The sequence below is a fragment of the Cuculus canorus genome, chromosome 8 (genome assembly GCF_017976375.1).
Source record: "Cuculus canorus isolate bCucCan1 chromosome 8, bCucCan1.pri, whole genome shotgun sequence".
Lineage (NCBI taxonomy): Eukaryota > Metazoa > Chordata > Aves > Cuculiformes > Cuculidae > Cuculus > Cuculus canorus.
The window spans coordinates 32,424,759-32,445,391 of record NC_071408.1 but is presented as its reverse complement, the minus strand read 5'-3'; the positions used below and the strand labels follow the sequence as shown (position 1 = coordinate 32,445,391).

General features: G+C 51.2%; 1 protein-coding gene and 1 long non-coding RNA gene across 3 annotated transcripts; one reads left to right on the top strand and one right to left on the bottom strand.

Annotated features, from left to right (window-relative positions):
• Positions 1–136: 136 nt before the first annotated feature.
• On the bottom strand, positions 137–4,332 carry CCN1 (cellular communication network factor 1). Its single transcript, XM_054072448.1, is given in 6 exon segments — positions 137–964; positions 1,075–1,277; positions 1,414–1,761; positions 2,090–2,306; positions 4,142–4,215; positions 4,218–4,332. Coding segments are annotated over 6 exon segments (1,242 nt in total). The 5' UTR covers positions 4,318–4,332; the 3' UTR covers positions 137–664.
• On the top strand, positions 2,198–16,515 carry LOC128852838 (uncharacterized). 2 transcript variants are annotated; one of them, XR_008450893.1, is made up of 5 exons: positions 2,198–2,332; positions 6,995–7,151; positions 8,396–8,924; positions 9,072–9,208; positions 9,315–16,515. It is a non-coding gene; the product is annotated as an uncharacterized LOC128852838 (long non-coding RNA). The 2 variants fall into 2 exon arrangements; XR_008450892.1 differs by lacking the exon at positions 8,396–8,924.
• Positions 16,516–20,633: the final 4,118 nt, after the last annotated feature.

The following is a 20,633-nucleotide window of genomic DNA, read 5'->3' as shown; positions in this document are numbered from 1 at the left end:
TAGGTAAATATTTCTTTATTAAATGATTAATTCCATAAATAAATTCTTTTAATTCATTGAATATAAAATTAAAATCATTTACAACTTATTCCAGTATTACAGGGGCTGGAAGGGGTAAAAAAAAAACTCAAAAGGGGGAAAAAAAAAAAAACCAAACAAAACCGCTACAGTTTGATAAATAAAATACTCAGCTTTAAAACAACTGATTTCTGTTTGCCGTTAAACTACAGTTGGTACATAATAGCTGCCACTGTGAACACCCCACAAGTGCCCACCTCAGGAAGGAATGTAACTTCCAACTTGGTTGGGAAAGGGTGGGAGAAGATGGAGGGAGGAGGGGAGAAGCGTAGTGTTAAATTGGACAGGATAGGAGAAAAAAAAAAAGGTTTCAAAACCGGAACGAGACATTTATCTGATCACTTACAAACAGAAAACAGTATATCATTCGATAAGGTGCTCCAAAAAGAAGCAGTAAAGTTGCTCCAGTACTATGAAGCTTTAAGTATGCTTAAAATCTCTGTTGCGTTAGTGTCCAGTTGCACAGTGCACTCTTCTAACATCTCAATGTTGCCCTCAACTGGGCAAGGCACCATTTCCATCCAAGGTCCTTTCTCCACGGCTGGTTACTTCACACTTGGGTTTAGCATCCCACCCCCGAGATGGTTTAGTCCCTAAATTTGTGGATGTCGTTGACTAGTCTGTAGTAGGGGTAAGCTTCGTTCGCGTGCGGGCAGTTGTAGTTGCATCGGCAGGACTGGATCATCATGACGCTCTTGGTGAAGGTTTCTCCATCGTCGCAGCGGAACCGGATCTTGACAGTCCTGGTCTGCTGAGGCGTACAGCACCTGCCGTCCACGCACGAGCCGCAGTACTTGGGGCGGTACTTCTTCACGCTGGAGCATCCAGCGTAGGTGAACTTCACTGGGTATGGGGACTTCCTAGTCTTGGTACATTTTTTTCCTTTCTGTAAAGGAGAAGCAATAATATCATTAGCAGGAGATCTTTCTTCAGCCTTTACCCTTCACCCAAAGCAGTTTAGAAAGAAGAGGAGCACGGGAAGAGGCTGTTATTTACCTTCAAGGAGGCATAGCTAGGCTGGCCACACGGCCTGACTTCACATATCCTGGTCTCTTTGATGAGCTTGCAGTCGGGATTGTCATTGGTAACCCTCGTGGAGATGCCGGTTCCACATGTCTTTGAGCACTGGGACCAGGAGGTTGTTTGCACGATGCATTTGGGATTCTCAAAAGCTCGGCTTTGTGGCTCAGATCCAAAAACTGGAAAAGGAAAGGAGGGCTTAGCCTAAATACATCCTCTTGCTGGGTTTCTTTCTTTCCATAGGGGTCTAAGGAGTCGTATTTCCGCCCTCCTGCCTCCTCCCCGTCACTGTCACGCAGATTAACCCATACTCACCTGGTAGCATTTTCAGGCCTCCTTTCACGATGGCGATGAGCTCGTTGTTCCTGGTTAGTTCACCTTCGGAATCATCCAGCCCAAACTCCTTGCTGAAGAAGCCTTCCAGCTCATCCAGCGCATCCTTGCTTTCATCGCAGACCCACTCTTCGCAGCACTGCCCGGGGACTTTGACCAGCCTGGGGCTGGGACAGCCCAGGTTGGGCAGCGAGAGCTCCTGCGGGCAGAGCGGGATGCAGCCCACAGCTCCATCTATGCACGTACACTGGTGTTTACAGTTCGGCTGGAAGCTTTCGCCGTTCTGGTAGATTTTGGAGTTGTATTCACACGGTCTCCCCTCGGATTGGGCTGCAGGAGAGGGAAAAGGAGGGAGTCAGCAGTGGGAAGCAGCGGTGGGAATCGCACAGGTATTTGCTGGGCTGTTAAATTCAATTTACGGCGGAGCTCCCCGCAAGCCCCGGGAGACGCGGGGCCAGAACAATAACTTAGTCAGGAATCACTTTTCCTTCTGTGCGTTTAGCAGAGCCCAGACACACTGAATCGCATTCCAGACTGCTGAAGTCATGTGCCTTTCTGCCAAGCTCCCAACAACAAAAGCATAACCATACATGGGCTCGAAATTCCTTAAACCTGGCTCTGTGGGGAGTGGGTTTTTCTCCTGGGGGGAGCCGCTTACCTCTGCAGATGCCCTTCAGCGCTGCGGGGCTGGCGCCGAAGTTGCACTCCAGCCCCTTGGTGTGGTCGCAGGGCTGCACCCGGCTGCAGTCTTCGTTCAGCTGCTTGGCACAGACCTTGCAGCACCCGCAGCCGTCCAGGACCAGCCCCACGCCCGGGGAGCACTGCGGGACAGTCGCCGGGCACTGGCAGACGGCAGGGCAGAGTGAGCCCAGAGCCTACGGAGCAGAATGGAGCGGGGCCGGTGAGTGTGGGGAGCTGAGACATGCAGCCTCCCTCCATCCCTCTATCCCCACCATGCTCCCATACCCCCATCCCACCATACCTCTATCGCTCCATCTCTTCTGTGCCTCCATCTGTCCATCCCTCCACCCCTTCATAAGCTCTCTCTCAACACGACATCCCTCCATGCCCCTTCCTCTTTCCTCCCCCATGTCCCCATCTCCTCCATCTCCCCATCTCCTCCATGCCTCCAATCCCCTCCATCTCCTAAATCCCCTCCATCCTCCCAACTCGCCCATCCCCTGCATCCCTCCATACCATTTCCTCCACCCCTGCATCTCCTCTGTCCTCCCATGCCCCCCATTCCCTGTCTCCCCCATCATCTCCTCCATTCCCATCCTCTCCTCCATACCCCTATAACCCCATCCCCTCCATCCCCATCTCCCTGATCCCCATCCTCTCCATTTTCTCCATTTCCCCAATCTCCCCATCTTCCTCCATCCTCTCCATCCCCTTCATACCACTACAACCTCACTCCACCACTCCTCCATCTCCCCCACCCCATTTCTCCCATCCTCTCCCCCATTCCGCATCCTCCTATCCCCTCCATCTCCCCTATTCCCTATGCCCGCATCTGCTCCATCCCCTCCCTGTTCCCTCCATCTCCCCATCCACTCTTCCATCTCCCCATCCACTCTTCCATCTCCCCATCCACTCTTCCATCTCCCCATCCACTCTTCCATCTCCCCATCCACTCTTCCATCTCCCCATCCACTCTTCCATCTCCCCATCCACTCTATCTCTTTCTTCTCCATTCCCTCCATCTCTTGAAGCCATCCCCTCCATCTCCCCTATCTCCCCAATTCCATCTCTTTCATCTTCTCCATCCGCTCCACTTCTTCCATCCCATCCATCTCTTCCATCCCCTCTATTCCCCCACTTTCATCTCCCCCTCCCCTCCATCTCCTCAATCCCCTCTCTTTTTCATCTTCTCCACCCCCTCCATTTTCCCATTCCATCTCTTCCATCCCCTCCACCTCTTTCATCACTCCCATCTCCCTCATCCCCTCCAGCTCCCCAATCCCTTTTCATCTCCTCATCCCCTCCATCTCACCCATGCCCCCCATCCCCTCTCTCTTTCATCTTCCCCATCCCCTTCATCTCTTCCATCTCCCTCATCTCCCCCATCCCCTGCATCGTTTCCATCCCTTCCGTGTCCCCCATCCCCTCCATCTCCCTCATCTCCCCCATCCCTTCCATCCATGTCCCCCATCCCCTCCAGCTCTTCCATCCCTATCCCCTCCATCTCCCCCACATCCCCATCCCTTCTCTTTCATCTTCCCCATCCTCTGCATCGTTTCCCTCCCCTCTATCTCCCCCATCCCCTCCATGTCCCCCACCCCCTTCATCTCTTCCATCCTATCCCCTCCATCTCCTCCACGTCCCCATCCCCTCCATCCCTATCCCCTCCATCCCCTCCATCTCCCCCACATCCCCATCCCCTCTCTCTTTCATCTTCCCCATCCCCTCCATCTCTTCCATCTCCCTCATCTCCCCCATCCCCTGCATCGTTTCCATCCCTTCCGTGTCCCCCATCCCCTCCATGTCCCCATCCCCTCCATCTTTTCCATCCCCTCCATATCCCCCATCCCCTCCATCTCCCCCACGTCCCCATCTCCTCTCTCTTCCATCTCCCCCATCCCCTCCATCTCCCCCTGTTCCGCATCTCCTCTCTCTTTCCCCTCTCTCTCTCTCTTTCCCCCATCCCCTCTCTCTCTCTTTCCCCTCTCCCCCGCTCCCGGTGCCGCTCCCGGTGCCGGTGGCGGCTCACCAGCGGTGCGAGGCAGAGGATGGCTGCTGCGAGCGCGGCCGGCGGCGCTCCCATGGCGGTGGCTGCGCTGACTGCGCGCTCTGGGGCCGCCGCCGCCGCCGCCGCTTTATAAGGGGGCGCGGGGGCCGCTGACGTCGCGCGTTCCGGGCAGCGGCCGCGGCCAACGCTCGCGGCATCCCAGGAATGCGCCGCCCCGCCCCGTCTCCCGGCCCCGCCGGGGGGTCCCCCCGGCCCCCTCCTCGGCCGGGGGCAGGGCTGTCCCGCAGCCCGGGGGCGCTCCGGGGACCCGGGGGCGCTGACCGGCTTGGAAGGGGCGGCGGACCGAGGGACCCCCGCATCATCACCGGGTCCGAGGGACCCCCCCCATCACCGGGTCCGAGGGACCCCCGCATCATCATCGGCTCCAAGGGACCCCCCGCGTCATCACAGGGTCCGAGGGACCTCCAGCATCATTGGGTCCAGGCAACCCCTAGGGTCATCTGGTCCAAGTGACTTCTAGCAGTATTTGGTCCAAGTGACCTCCAGCACTATCTGGTCCAAACAACCCCCAATATCAGCTGGTCCAAGCGATCCCTGGGATCATCTGGTCCAAACAACCCCCAGCATCATCTAGTCCAAGTGACCTTTAGGATCAGCTGGTTCAAACAACCCCTGGGATCAGCTGGTCCAAGTGACCCCTAGAATCATCTGGTCCAGACAACCTCTAGCATCATCTGGTCCAAGCAACACCTAGGATCATCTGGTCCAAATGACTTCTAGCAGGATCTAGTCCAAGTGACCTCTAGCATTATCTGGTCCAAGTGACCACTAGCACTATCTGGTCCAAGCGACCCCCAGCATCATCTGGTCCAAGTGACCTCTAGGATCAGCTGGTTCAAACAACCCCTGGGATCAGCTGGTCCGAGTGACTCCTAGAATCATCTAGTCCAAACAATCCCTAGCATCATCTGGTCCAAGCAAACTCTGGGATCATTTGGTCCAAGCAACCCCTAGGATTATCTGGTCCAAGCCACCTCTCAGATCAGCTGATCCAAGCAACATCTGGGATCGTCTGGTCCAAGCGACCTCTTGGATCATCTGGTCCAAACGACCCGTAGGATCATACGGTCCAAACAACCCCTAGCATCGTTTGATCCAAGTAACCTTTGGGATCATCTGGTCCAAGTGACCTCTAGGATAATCTAGGTGATAGGACAAGAGGGAATGTCCAGGGGAGGCTTACACTGGACATCAGGAAAAAATTCTTCACCAAAAGGGGTTCTCAAGCGCTGGAACAACTACCCAGGGAGGTGGCGGAGTCCCCATCCCTGGGCGTGTTTAAAAGATGAGGTGCTCAGGGATATGGTTTAGTGGTGGACAGGTACAGTTGGGTTTGATGATCTCAAAGGTCTTTTCCAACCAAGCGATTCTATGGTTCTATGACCCAGTCCAAGCTTTTTGTGTTTAAATGAGACAGTCTGGTAGCCTGTCGAGCTGAGCCTTAGAAGTGTCCGGTGTAGAGGAATCCACCTCCCTGGGGAGATGATTCCAATATTTAACTGTTCTCATAGCAAAAAATTCTCTTCTGGAATCCAGTCAGAGCAACTGGTCCCCATTCTCCCTTGTCTTTTCCATGTGACTCCTCGTGAAGAGGGAGTCTCCATCCTCTTGACAGACACCCTTTATGTACTGGTACACGGGAAGAAGGGCTCCCCTAAGCCTTCTCCTCTTAAAGCTGAGATACAGCTGAGGATATCGAGGCAAGGACCTTGGTGCTTTTGGCATCGTGAAGGTGGTTGCGCTGCAGCGATGATGGGGGGACACATCCATGTCCCTGCTGCTCAGGGCTGTCATCCATCCCACTTCCCACATAGGCACCCAGGTAAAAAAATTCATCACCAAACGTCTCGTTTGGTGATGCCACAGAGCCCCTGCAGCCTGGCAATGTGCCATCTCCATTCCTGGCCAACCGCACTGGAGCATCCCTGCCATCCATCCCGCTTCCCACAGAAGCACCCGGTGGTACCCAGGTTTTTTTTGTCACTGCTGCTGCTTTTGAAGGATGAAACGAGATGTTTGGTGATGCCACAGAGCTCCGGGTGCATCAAGGTTTGCCAGCCGGGAGCTGAGGGGACACCATGGCTGGTTCTCATCCTCCTTGCTGCTGGTTTCTTGTCCCCTCCTCAATCTGGGCATCCTGGAACGGTATTGCCCTGTGGAAGTTTAAGATTCGGGCTCGGGGAAGGGAGTTTAAGCTTCTGTTGTGGCGTCTTTTCTTTTCCTGGCTGTAAGTATTTCCAGATGGGGATTTAGACACCAGACGTAACAATATTTCCATATTTGGTATAGCAGTAGCCTGCATTTTTCACATTTTTCTGCTCTGTTATCCAACCACAAAGCATTCTTGACAGCTTCAGATGTTGTTAAATATAGCCTTAACTTCTGTTCCCAGGGCAGGAAATTCTTTGGAATTCCTGTTTTTCACGCAATCTGTCTATCATGATTTAGGAGAATTGGGCTGGAGGAGCCAACTGGCGTTATCCCGCAGTTTGCTCCTTTATTGAAAATAGCCCAGCAGTTGAGTCTGCTACCCAACGGCGTTACAATAAGTCCCCATTCCAGGGATTTTTCTTTGCAAATGAGATTATTGTTCCTAACACAAGTTCAGGGCTGGTTTTGGTTTGTTGTTTTTTTTTTTTCTCAAGGCTGGAAGGTGGAGGAGCAGATTCAGAGAGGTGAAACTTGGCAAAACCCCTCCAAAGCCCGTAAAAAGCGGAGAGGGGAAGGAGAAGGGGAGGGTGAGGCAGACACTGGAGAGGGGATGTGAAGAGGAGAGGGATGCGATGAACCTGTCTGCGTCGCATTCCCATACAGTCAGCGTCGGTGAGCGCTGCTCCTCAAAGATGGGAAGGGAGGGAGGAGAAGCAGCAGCAGCTCCGAAGCTCGGAGGAGCAAAGCCCAAACATCCCATCGCCTGCCGAGAGGGTTACAGAAAGGACCTGTTTCACGAGGACTCTACTCATGGCTCCGGGTAAGTCCTTCTTCCTTGGACTTGATGATCTCAACGGTCTTTTGCAACCAAACGATTCTGCGACTCTATGATTCCCGGCGCAGGGGCCAGGGACGCGTGTGCCTGCCGAGATGTTTTGTGTTTTAACACCACCAGGAATAATAAAGCAGCCTTGTTGGACCTCGCAGGAAAAAAAAGAGGGGTTGTTGTTGTCCTGGGAGCACGGCTCCTGGACGTGGCTTTGGCCAGAGCAGTGCGGCAGGGGGACGCCGGCTGCCAGGCAGGCGCAGGCGACAGCAGAAGGGGCGCAGACAATGGGGCCCCTGTCCTCGGCCGGGCCAGGCGGCAGCGCAGCCTCCAGCCGTACGGCGGGATTTCCAAACACATACAACGCGTTGTTCCACTTCTCCGACGTGCATCTCTCCCCGAGCGGCTCCAGGTCCCAGGGGATGGAGTGAGGCTGATGGAGACAGCCCAGCTTTGTCCACTTGCCCTGCAGAAACCACTGCGGCTCCACAAAGAGTGGCACCACCACCTGGACAGGACAGTATGGGATGGGATGGGTGAGGCAGGACAAGATGGGGTGGAGATGGGATGGATGGATGGATGGATGGTGTGGGACGGGATGGGATGGATGATATGGGATGGGATTGGTGATGCAGGACGGAATAGGATGGGTGATGTGGGACGGGATGGGAATGGGACGGATGATGCAGGATGGGATGGAATGGAGATGCGACGATGATGCAGACAGGATGGGATGGGTGATGCAGACGGGATGGATGATGCTGGGTGGGATGGAATGGAGACGAAATGGATGATGTGGGACAAGACAGCCTCTCCCTGCAGAGGAAATGCTGTGGCCTTGGGGACAGAGGCAGGGACACTGTCATGGGTGTCCCCATCAGAGGGACATTGGTGCCACTCTCAGGCAGGGCTGCAGAGCCCGGCCTTCTCTTCCAGGGATGTCCCCATGCCACGCAGGATGGGGATGTCCCCCGTACTGCCATCCCTCCTCCCACTGGGGGCCAAGCCCCTTCCTGGGCAAGGCCTGATGGAAGGTCTGCACAACACCCTCAGACACGCGGTGTGAACTTTGGGGTGTCCTTTGCCAGGACAGGAGTTGGTTGTTGTGGGTCCCTTCCAACTCAGAACATTCTATGATTCTAAGGTTCCTGTTGTGGGGTTTTCCCACCCGCCACAATTTACTCTTTTTGTGTTTGTCTTTACATTCAAGTAAACTCGATCCATGTTTTATTTTGCAGTGGTTTTGTGGTTCAGGAAAGGTGATGGGATGAAAGCTCCAGGCCCTCATTGCCCGGAACTTGGTCTACAGAAGGCAGCAGTGGTTTTCTTCATCAATGCCTTAAAGTCTGACCAGAAAGGACAATAGCTGAAAGGGAAATTCAGCCTTCAGTTGCTCCTCCTGAGAAGGCCAATATAGATAGAATCACAGAATGGTTTTGGTTGGAAAATCCTTTTCAGGAATTCATGCAAACACTTTTTTCTTTAATGACATCCAATTTAAAGACGTGCACCAAGCGATTCACTTTGATCTGTGACTTCCACAACACCCAGCAAATGCAGCAGGAAAAGTCAATGAATGGCACTTTTTCTCCCTTAGATTCGTGTCTTGCCTCACACTCACACAGCTTTGATGGGAAACTGTAACTGAACCTACACTTGCTCAAAAAAGGGTCATTTCAAAAGCTTTGAAGCACCTATTAACAAGCCTGGACTGAATTTCAAGTAGATGACAACACTTGACATGGGTTGAGTTTCGCTGGAGTTCAGGTTAGGTTGTGACCCTTTCAAAGGCTTTCCCAGCACGTTTCACATTAGAAACCATGACCCAGCATTTACTTTCTGGACTGTGCCTGCACCTCCTGGATGTACGTCAGAAAACAGGGAAAAGTTTGGAATATCTTCCTTTTTTTTTAGGTTTTGTTCCACGTAAGGCACCGTTCCAGATCTTTGTTGTCCTCGGTGAACTGGGAAACGCTCCCTGCTTCACGTCATGAAGAGTGTTTCGCTGGCTCCTCACTTCTTGTGCCGTGGGCGGTCGCTGTTTTGGGCAGGTAAAGTCTACTGGGAGCTTGGCTGATGCAAAAGCAGGAATTTGAAGCAGCTGGCTTACGCAGCAGGTATTACAGATTTAGTGAGCGTATCCTGTTGTTTCCACAGGCCTATGTCTCCCCAGGGAAAGGACTTTCCAGCAAAAGAAATCAAGAAAAGAATGACTGAATGGTTTATCCTCCCTCTGCCCAGCGTCAGCCTTGTGTACAGTGCCTCGGGACCGCTGAGCAGCGTGAAGGGCTGCCTAGCATGGAAGCGTCTCCAGGTGCTGGTGCTCAGAGTGACAGAGAGCGAGCCAGCAGTGCGTGCTCGTAGCCCTGAAAGCCGGACGCGTCCCGGGCTGCATCCAGAGCAGTGGCACCAGCAGGGAGGGAGGGGATTCTGCCCCTCTGCTCCGTGAGACCCCACCTGGAGCCCTGCGTCCAGTTCTGGAGTCCTCACCACAGGGAGGACATGGATCTGTTTGAGCGAACCCAGAGGAGGCCATGGAGATGATTCCAGGGCTGGAGCACCGTCCGTATGAGGACAGGCTGAGAGAGTTGGGGTTGTTCAGCCTGGAGAAGAGAAGCCTCCAGGGAGACCTTAGAGCAGCTTCCAGTGCTGAGAGGGGCTCCAGGAAAGCTGGGGAGGGGCTTTTTCCAAGGGCCTGGAGTGAGACGGTGAGGGGGAATGGCTTTAAATTGGAAGGGGGTAGATTTAGATTAGACATTAGGAGGAAATTCTTCACAATGAGCATAGGGAGGCCCTGGCCCAGGGTGCCCAGAGCAGTGGTGGCTGCCCCATCCCTGGAGGGGTTCCAGGCCAGGTTGGATGGGGCTTGGAGCCCCTGATCCAGTGGGAGGTGTCCCTGCCCATGGCAGGGGTGGGACTGGAGGGGCTCTGAGGTCCCTTCCAACCCAAACCACTCCATGATTCTATGATTCTATCCAGCACCAAAGTGGAGCACCCCAGAGGTTTACAGCCATGTGAATTCTGGTGAAAGGTCTCTCTAATCCCACCATCCAGCCCTTTTTTGTACTGTGTTTACTTTCCTCTTTCTCATTCTCTTTTTTTCCTCTGCCCATCCTTTGCCACACATTTCTTCCATCTCTCCTCCTCGTTCTTCTCCTTTTCCCTGTTCCACTCTTTTTCCTTGTGGCCTTTCCTTTTCTAATGTTTACCTACCTCGGGCTGGGCCTCTCCCGCAGCCGCTGCCAGGCCGCCGGTTCCTGCCACACTAAATCAGAGCTCCCGGAGTCAATGGCTCCTCTCAGTCACTCACAGGAGGTGCAAATCCAGTGGGGCGAATTAAGCAGAGCGACGCACAGGCAGAGCGGCCGAGTAGCCAGAAAGGCTTCAGCAGCTAAAATTCAAGTGGGTTCACATCGGTTTGGTGTTTTTCTCGCTTCGATTTGCTCAGTTGATGCTGAATTCTTTTGAGTACAGCATTTTCTGTTTGTTTTCTTCCTTTTCGCTACTGCCTTCCCTTTCAGCTATGCCCACGCCTGTCAGGTTTGGTGTAGTCTGTGCTTTCTCTCTGGTTTCTCATATTTGGGGTGGTTTTGCTTCGAAGCATTGAGTCTCCATCCCTGGAGGTGTTTAAAAGACGGGTAGATGAGGTGCTCGGGGATCTGGTTTAGCAGTGGATGGGTATTGTTGGGCTTGATGGTCTCAAAGGTCTTTTCCAACCAAGTGTTTCTATGATTTGTGCCCTGAGAGTCCTTTTGCTTTCTGAGAGCACCACGTTCCCCTTTGGCTGCTGTCAAGGTGTCACAGAGGTTCCAATTGTGTGGAAGTGGAACTTTGGAGCCTCCTAACTCCGCAGGGCAACAACGAAGAGAAATTCAGTGTAAAATTCAATTGTGCTCATCGCTGCTTCAGTGTGTGAGCTGTTCTGCTGTACAGACATTGCGGGGCTGGAGCGTGTCCAGAGGAGGGCAATGGAGCTGGGGAAGGGGCTGGAGGACAGGAGTTCTGGGAGTGGCTGAAGGAACTGGGGAGAAAAGGAGACTAGGAGAAAACCTTATTGCCTTCTACAGCTCCCTGAAAGGAGGTTGTGGTGAGGTGGGTGCTGGGCTCTTCTCCCAAGTAACAAATGACAGGACGAAGAAGTGGCCTTAAGTTGCACCAGGGGAGGTTTAGATTTGATTCTTTGCTGAAAGAGTGGTGAAGCATTAGAACCATCTGCCCAGAGAAGAGACCTCTGAGGAGGTCTCACTAAAGCAGAGCAGAGCAGAATCCCTTTCCTGCTGGTCCCACTGCTTTGGATGCATCCCAGGACATGGTTGGCTTTCTGGACTGTGAATGCGCATTGCCGGCTCACGTTGAGCTTCTCATCCAGCAACGTAGCTTTCAAATTATAGCAATAGTGCCTGAAATCTCTTTATATATTCTAGAAACAAAAATTTCACAGCTGCATCTTGTGAGTTGCACGAAGGAGGCTGAGGTATCAGGACCACACACATGTTCTTTCCCAACTGAGATAAAGGCCTGGACAGAGATCCCACCCCACAGACTTAATCATCCCAAATGATCCCAGTAGAAACTTCTTAACTTTAAACTTCGGCCCTCAAAGAGCAGAATTTCCCAGTGGAGCAATGCACGCAAACTGCCATCTGTTAAGGCAAAAGAGCAAGCTTGAAAGAAAATTGCTGGTGATTCCAAGGAGTTCCTGGAGCTGAACCTGATTGCTGTCAATTGGGGTGTGGTTGAGAAATCCTTGATCAAAGCACACTCCCAGGCTGTGGTCCTTAAGGGCTGGCAGCTGCTGTCTGCCTCAGCCTACAGTTTAAATGCATCTTGGAGACAACCACCCCCTGGTTTTATCTGTATTGTGGGGCTGTGTGCTGCAGAAGATGCTCTCTTCGGCATGTTCAGGTTTGCTTGTTTGTTTTCTTTTTCCGCTTTGAAATACACGGCAAACTCCTCATTCCTTAAGGTGTTTTGTTTCTTTGCAGTTGATAATCTGTGTTTCATTAACATTATTCTGTGTCAGAGGTTGGGAAACTCTCTGCCTTCTTTCTGATGCTTTTCCTCCTTCGCTGTTGTTCATGACCCGGTGGAACAGTCTCTTGTCACTGATACCTCGATGTTTAAAGAGCCTTGGATTTGGAGAACGTGTTTTTGTAGCTATTTTTTTGAAGGCTACGAGTATTGATTAATATATTTTTATTCTTTGCATGCAAAATTCTTTGCATGAATAAACTAGGAGGGGAGCTGTGGTCTGGCAGGATGTTGGGTGTGCTCTGCCGCGCAGGGAATTCTGTTCCTTACTGTGCTTTCCAGCTGCTGGAAGTGTCCTAGGATTCAGAATCCCTAGAGATGCCTGTTGGTTTTCTCCAGATTCCTTATTCTCTGCTCCATACACAAGCTTATTAAACCACCGTGGTTGTGTTTGCTGCTTTACTGTTCACTTCCATTCTGTTCCATCTGGGCTTTTACTACTGACACATTGCGGGAGCACCTCAGAGCAGCAGCTAGCTGTCTTCTGCTGTTCTGTGTGCTTATTTTGTGGCATTATTTTGTTGTGCTTATTTTTGCTTTTTTTGTGGCATTATTTTGTGCTTATTTTGTTGCTGGAAATCAGCGAGTTGTGCCGCTCCCTGGCTTGTCGCCCCTTTGCTTCTAGTCTGTGATAGCTTAGTGAAAAAATCAATAGGAGGCAAATAAGTAGACACAATGCCATCCTTGCAGATAGGGAGGACTTGTGGGCAGCCAAGAGATTGTGTATGTCCTTTAAGAACGTTTGTGGAGAAGGAGTTACGGTCCAAGAATGCGCAAATAGCTGCCCATCCTGGCACTGTGTGACTGCGAGAAGGGAGAAGTGCTAAACCATCTCTAAGCTTGAGTAGCATCCGAATCTGAAAGATGTGTCTTGCGTTGTGGAGCTGGTGGGGGTGATTTGTCTAGGTGAGTGAAGAAGAAACTACGTGAATGGAATCTCTTCTTTACCTTATCTCTGCTGAGGGCAGAAAGTGGAGGGAGGTGGCTGGTGAGAGCTGGTGGGCTGCTCTGTCCTTGCATGGGCTCCATCCAGAAGCCTGGTGGCTCGTGCAGCCCCACAGGGAGAAGGGCATCTCGCCGAGTCAGCCAGGAAGGCCGTCTGCTGCCTACGGTTTTCCCAGGAACGCATGTCCTCGGGAAGCAGAAGGTTCGCAGAGGCTATCAGCAGATGACTTTGGTGCAGAGACTTTTTTATGACTGCATTAATGTCTGTTTTCCTGTTGTTGTACAGAAGTTGCGACTCCGAGTGTCAGTGGGGAGGTGAAAGCGGGACCTCTTTTGCATGGAGGGAGCACTACAAGCTAGCCGTTATGCTAATTGTAGAAGAAAATCAGCACTGCCTGGCAGCTGTTTACTATCAGATAAGTTTGCTGTTGTGTTGTTAGTGTTTTAACTCTTTGCGCTCATCTACATTGTTTTGTACACGGTCAAATCCATATCTCCCCCTGTCCTCTCTTACTGCTTAACCTGAGGTCTGTGCCCGAAAATCCTCATGAGCTCAGCTTTTAGACAGGGTGGAGGAGTTGGGGTTCTTCAGCCTGGAGAAGAGAAGGCTCCAAAGAGACCTTAGAGCAGCTTCCAGTGCTGAAAGGGGCTCCAGGAAAGCTGGGGAGGGGCTCTGGATCAGGGAGTGCAGAGATAGGATGAGGGGAAATGGTTTTCAGCTGAAAGAGGGGAGATTGAGATGAGATCTTAGGAAGAAATGTTTTGCTGTGAGGGTGGGGAGGCCCTGGCCCAGGGTGCCCAGAGCAGTGGTGGCTGCCCCATCCCTGGAGGGGTTCCAGGCCAGGTTGGATGGGGCTTGGAGCCCCTGAGCCAGTGGGAGGTGTCCCTGCCCATGGCAGGGGTGGAACATGGATGATCTTTAAGTTCTCTTCCAACACAAACCCTTCTACAATTCTGTAATTTGGCATCAGAGCAGAAAAATGGGAGATAGGAAGAGTCTTCCAGTGTGTGATAACACAATGTTTGTAATCAGTTGGGAGAGGAGAGCCTCTGGCTTCAAGGAGCGGGCTTTCTCGGGATGTACCCATCCAGTGTTTAACAGGACCATGTCGAGATGAAAATCCGTGATTAAAATCGTGCCTTGCTCGTGCTGCTAAAAATGCTTCTAGATTATACACGCTTATAAAGGGTAAATATTAACCATGTAGGTTTACTTTTACTGGTTTACAGAAAGCTCAGTGGGGCTGACAGAGCAGCGAGGGATGTGTTTATAGCGAGCTCACCGGGCGGGTACAATGCTGCAGTGTTTGGCGGCGAGCACCACTGGGGCACGCTTGAAAAAATAGAGTGTTCCATTTACACTGGGGGGGGGGGGAATTCTGAGAATGTTTCTATTAATATTAGCTGGTGTAAAACCCCAAATTCTACATTTCGGGCCTTATATGTTTCAAAAATAGAGGATTGGATGTTGGTTGGTGAGGATGTTGGGCCTCTCGCTGCAGGGAAGACGTTGAGGGGCTGAAGCATGCCCAGAGAAGGGGAATGGAGATGGGAAGGGGCCAGAGAACGGGGGTTCTGGGAGTGGCTGAGGGATCCGGGGGTGCTCAGCCTGGAGAAGAGGAGGCTGAGGGGAGACCTCGTCACTCTCTGCAGCTCCGCAAAAGGAGGTTGTGCTGAAGTGGGTGCCGCTCTCTTCTCCCGAGCGGCAAGGGACAGGAGGAGAGGCAATTGCCTCAAGTTGTGCCAGGAGCGGTTTAGATTGGATATTATAAAAAAACATCTTTACTGAAGGAGTGGTGAAGCCCGGGCAGAGGCTGCCCGGGACAGTGGGGGAGGCTCCATCCCTGGGGGTGTCCAACAATTGTGTGGATGTGGCACTTAGGGACATGGTTAGTCGTCAGGATAGCGTTGTTTTGATGGTTGGAGGATGACCTTAGAGATCTTTTCCAACCTCAGCGATTCCATGATGTGGGGTAAGAACATTTCCTCACTTCAGTAGTCAGTGAAAGGGACAGTCAGGGTGGCAGCTCTTCTTCCAGGAGAAGAAGGTGGTTGCTGAAATGACCTGATGAAGGTCTGGTGTGAAATGGAGAGTTTGAGCACGCAGAGCGAGGCAGCAAACCGTGGGCAGGTGGGGGCACGGGCCAGTGTGCAGTCCCTGTGACTTCCCACGGACTGGGAGCTGGAGCTCAGGACCACAGCTGAGAGCCCAGATGTTATCAGCGGGCATGTCCCTAAAAGGTGAGAGGGACCAGATACAACGCCCTTCCCGGGCAATAAGATGCCCACACCTCCCACCCTCGCAAGATGCTGTTGAGGATGGTGGGAAATCCACTGCCACGTTCAGGGAGGTTCTCCAGACGTTAGCTTTGATCTTGGCTGAGGTCTTATCTGAGTCCCAGCTTCTGTTCTGGATTATAGTGATGTTAAAGCTGATCTATCGGGTCAAAACCAATGATGTTAATTAATTAGCACATATTAATTAACTGACACAACTGATATTTGAGTTTCTGGAGAAGTCCTAGGGAACGAGTGGCTGCATCTACCTCTCTCTGATTTCCTCAGAAGTTATCTTCGGCTGAGAAGGGAGTTTATGTTGATAATCTGATTAAACAGCTGGCAGCTTTTTAACTCTTGAAGAAGAAAAGATTAACTTCTTAAGTAGAATTCTTGGGCTGGTTGTCAGTAAAGTCTTCTGTTGAAGGAAAGCAGCATTAGGAGGTAGAGGTCTGTGTTAGGGCTGGCTAAGCTCTCTATGGTGAAATACAGCTATATATATAAAATTTAAGCTGAAAGAGAGGAGATTGAGATGAGACCTTGGGGAGAAATGTTTTGCTGTGAGGGTGGGGAGGCCCTGGCCCAGGGTGCCCAGAGCAGTGGTGGCTGCCCCATCCCTGGAGGGGTTCCAGGCCAGGTTGGATGGGGCTTGGAGCCCCTGATCCAGTGGGAGGTGTCCCTGCCCATGGCAGGGGGTGGGACTGGATGGGCTTTGAGGTCCCTTCCAACCCAAACCCTTCTGTGGCAATGAAGGCACAGTCAAGAGGTGTGCGCAGGCCGTCTATTGAAACATGGCCTGTAGCTCAGTTTGTAAAGAAAGAGTTGTGTTATGCTGATGCTTCTCCTGGATGCGCAATGGCCCCCAGAACCGCTTTCTCATAGAAAAGATCATCCAGTTTGACATTTCTCCCTAAAATCTCGTCTCAATCTCCCCTCTTTTGGCTTCAAACCGTTCCCCCTCATTCTATCCCTGCACTCTCTGATCCAGAACCCCTTCCCAGCTCTCGTGAGCTCCAATTCAAGCAAACCCCACCATCTGAGACCCAAACTGAAATTCATTGACTCCAGCATCAGCGCCGGCCTAAGCTCCCTGCTCCGCTCTGGCTGCTCCGCTCTGGCTGCTCCGCTCTGGCTGCTCCCCAGCACCCCATTCCCTTCCTTTATGACCTTCTCCTTGCTGTTAGTGGCACCCAGGTCTGCAATAAAACAAAGACTCCAGCCCAGGTCTCCCAGGGGCAGCAAACCAGCGCGTTAACCCCCTGTGTGACCTGGCAAGGACTTGTGACTCTGGAATTTATGGCAGGATACCGTTTCCCCAAGTATTGCACTACACAGTTGCTGCACAGTCAGCTCCAAAAGGGCAGCTGGCACCATGACAGGAGACTTAAAAAATGAATGAATTGTCAGCTCCAGCCTGGATGTCACCATCATTTTAATGCTAATGGGCTTTTTCCTCAGCCAGGCTCCTGCCTGAATGGGGAGCCCAGAAACATCCCAATATTTATGGGATTTTAACTAGATTAGTTACAAACCTATAAAGCAAAGAAAGAGATGGTTCATCCAGTATTGGGGAGGGGAGTGTTAAAAATGCCACCTCAGATAAAATATTATGGGAGCTGAGTAACTGTAAATAAGAACCTTGCCTATGAAATAGCTTCTTATGTGAGCTTGGGATGAGGGCCAAGAGAATGTCTAGGGCTCGGGGAAATTTATTAGCCCAGATCAACAGGATTTCTGGGACTTGGGAGATGGGGTGGCAAAGAATTTGCCTGTTGGAGTCTGTGCTTCCTCCATTCATGCCTGCAGCGGGAGTTTTGCTTATGAAACTTTCAAGATGCTTCATCTGCATTTTTTGCATTTTCTTGGTTCTCATTAGCAGCTGCAGTTCTGTCCTGGGATTTGGGAGAGCTGGGTTTGAGCTCTGGGTTTCCACACCCTGCCAGTGTGGTCTTGGGCAAGTCATTCATCTCCCTTGGCTTCAATGCCCCCCTGTAGAGAGGAGATAAACAATATTTCATAGAATCATGGAATGGTTTGGGTCAGAAGGGACCTCAAAGCCCACCCAGTTCTCCCCCGCTGCCATGGGCAGGGACACCTCCTACTGGATCAGGGGCTCCAAGCCCCATCCAACCTGGCCTTGAACCCCTCCAGGGATGGGGCAGCCACCACTGCTCTGGGCACCCTGGGCCAGGGCCTCACCATCTCATAGGAAAAGACTTCTTGAGATCTAATTTCCTGGCTCCTGGCGATGTCAGGAGGATTTCCTAAGGACCAGGAGGACTTTGGATACTTGAAGCATGAGTGAGAGTGCTATGGGTGCTTACAAGTGACAAGAGCATGTGGAGAGCAGCTACAACACGTAAGCTGAACCCTCACAGAGGCAGGAATGGCATTTTGGTGGGGGGCAATGGGTCTTCCCTTTGACCTCAGACATTTTAGTCACTGCCACGATTCTCCATACTTGAACACCTTTATTGTTTTACCCTCTGCCAGTGCAGGCTGCTGTCCTGATAGGGTCATTGTTGTCCTGATAATATTAGAGTCATCTTGGCTACACATTCACTTTAGTGGTCATGTTGGTGTTGTGTTGATGGTTGGACTTGATGATCTTGGTCTTTTCCAAACTTAATGATTCTGTGATTCTAAGAAAGGGCACATCAATAGGCGCAACTTTGGAATCCGCTGCCTTTTGTCGCCTCATTTCTCATCTCGTCTCATTCCCATTTACGCCCCTCTGCTATTCCTGACCTATACTCGGCTTTCTGTCCACGTTCTTCTAGCACGTGTCCCCCTTTCTGCCTTCACTTTGGTATTTCTGTCTCCACCTCCATTCTCACTCCCACATTCTACACATGGTTTATTTTTTCTTATCTTGTTTTTTTGGATCCCATCCTTAGCCTCTCCTATATATTTCCCTTTCCCTCCCTCCAAGAGTTTTTTAGTAAACAGCATCCCTCCCCTATTCTGAGTCATTGCCCACTGACAGCGGAAAGATTTCATCACAAAAGCTATGCAAAGATCTCCCAGTTTGGAGCATACGGTAGGTTAGGATGACCTCGCTCCGCCTGCCAAGTTGACGAGCCACAAGGTCTAATTCCTCAGCCAATTCACCTCGCGTTATTTCTTCTTCCCCCCCATCAGTGTAAGTACTGGGGTGCACCGGGGAGATGCTGGATTACGCCCTGGATCATCCCGCTCCCATCCGATGGCTGCAAACACCTTGGCGGCTGTTGGGAACGTACTCAGCCCAAGTGTGGGAAAACTCTCGGACTTGAACTTCGCTTTGTATTTCCATGCCATATGAAACTCGTTGAATGTTTGTCCTTCCCTTCACGTGGCTGCTGCCTGCTCTTGTATTGCACTGACATATGTGAAAGCTATTTGGTCCCCTTTCTAATGCGCTGCTTGCAGTATAAATACAAAAGCAGACAGGGCTTCTGAAAAGAAATAAATGTAATTGTGGTGGTGGTTGTTATAAATAGCGCAAAGGATTTAGAAGCTATTGAGTTGTTTGGGCAGAAATCAGAAGGTTTCTGTGTAAAATAGTCTTAAGGCTCTCATTTAGCTGTCGAAGTCTTCCCAGTTCACTCATTACCGTTTGGCTTCGGCACGGGATGAGGATGCTCTGCTCTTCGCAGGAGTGAGGTTGAGCCACCAAAAAATGTGTCCGAGGTTTTATGCCCTCCGTGCCTATAGCACCGTTATTCAGGCAAGTCGGGCATTTGCATGTGCAACCAGCCTGTTTGCATAAGGAACCCTGGTATTTCCACACGCGGATTTTTGAGGTTGGTTCCTAAAATCAGCGCTGCATTTTTCCTCTGCTGGAGTGAAATGCAAATATTTATTTATTGACAGAGCTGGAGCTGATCGTTTTCCCTGTCAAGGTCTGAGCTGTCTGTTCCGTTGGATGAAAACAAGGAGCATTCTGCTTTCTTTTCAAAATGTATTTGTTCCTAACTGCGTTTAAAACAATCGGTGCCTGCTCTCTGCCAGACCCGGTAGAGAGAGATATATATATATATATATATTTGTGTGTGTATGTATATCAAAAGAGGCTGAACGCCCAGAAATTCTCTTGGCAGCCCCACTGTCTGGTTAGAAAAGGAAGTGAGCTACAAAATTTGAACATTCAGTTCTGAGACTTGAAAGCTCTCTGGATTTTATTACTGACTCAACAGGGTTTTCATTATGTATGTGGCCAAGAGGAGAGGTTTACGCAAGAGGAACGCATTGTAGTTGAATATGTTTGTGATTTTACACACTGTTAAATAATTGAGATAACTTGATGGCTCCTAAATGGACAAAATCAATTGTTAGCAGCAGAGTCACTGTGGCACAAACAAGGCAACACCAAAGAGCAGCCAGTCCGTATCCAAAAGCTGATTTGCAGTGCAGAGGGGTCCCGAGCCAGATGCTCAGTGACACTTTGCCATTGATGTGAATCGTAGCTGTCTTCCCCTCAGTGCATCTGGAAGCCTCTTTTTGCCTGTCAGTCTCTTCTACCCCAGATGACAGCATTTTCAGCTTGCTTTTTCCTTTTGCTTTTTAGTAACTCGCAGCTATTTAAACAGTTCGAGGCTAAGTTTCTTCTGCTCTCATTTTCATGTTGGCCTTAGGAAGGAAAATATTTTGTGAAGCAGATTATCATACACAGAGAGAGGGTGTGGGCTGCATGGACCAAGCTGTAAATACAGAGGGAGGCTGCGTCCCGCTGTCCCGCTTGCCTCCTGCGGCAGGGGATGTGTTGTCACATCACACCCTGCGGCCGATCGGCTCTGCCGCAAACCAGCTCGACAGCAAAGTGGATTCCTGTCCCACAGACAACGCGCTCCCAGCTAATTTTGCACTTGTTCATGTGATGGGTATTTATTCCTCATTGTCTTTAAAAGGTGTTTATTTTTAAACCTCTGAGGTCTCTGGTGCCGTATGGGCTTAGTGCATGTGTTCTCATGGAACTCCTGCCAGTGGGAGATGCTGTCTTTATGTGCCTTTGCATTTTACATGTGGGAAGAGAAAAATACACGATCATTGGACAATTCAGACTGAAATTCAGAACCCAATCTGAACCCCTCTCGCTCCACTTGATGCCCAGCGTCTCTCCTGTGTGCATCACTGAGCAGCTTGGCTCTACCTTCTGGATAACCACACACAGAGTGGATGTTGGGGTATCCTGTGCAGGGACAGGAGTTGGACTGGGTGATCCTTGTGGGTCCCTTCCAACTC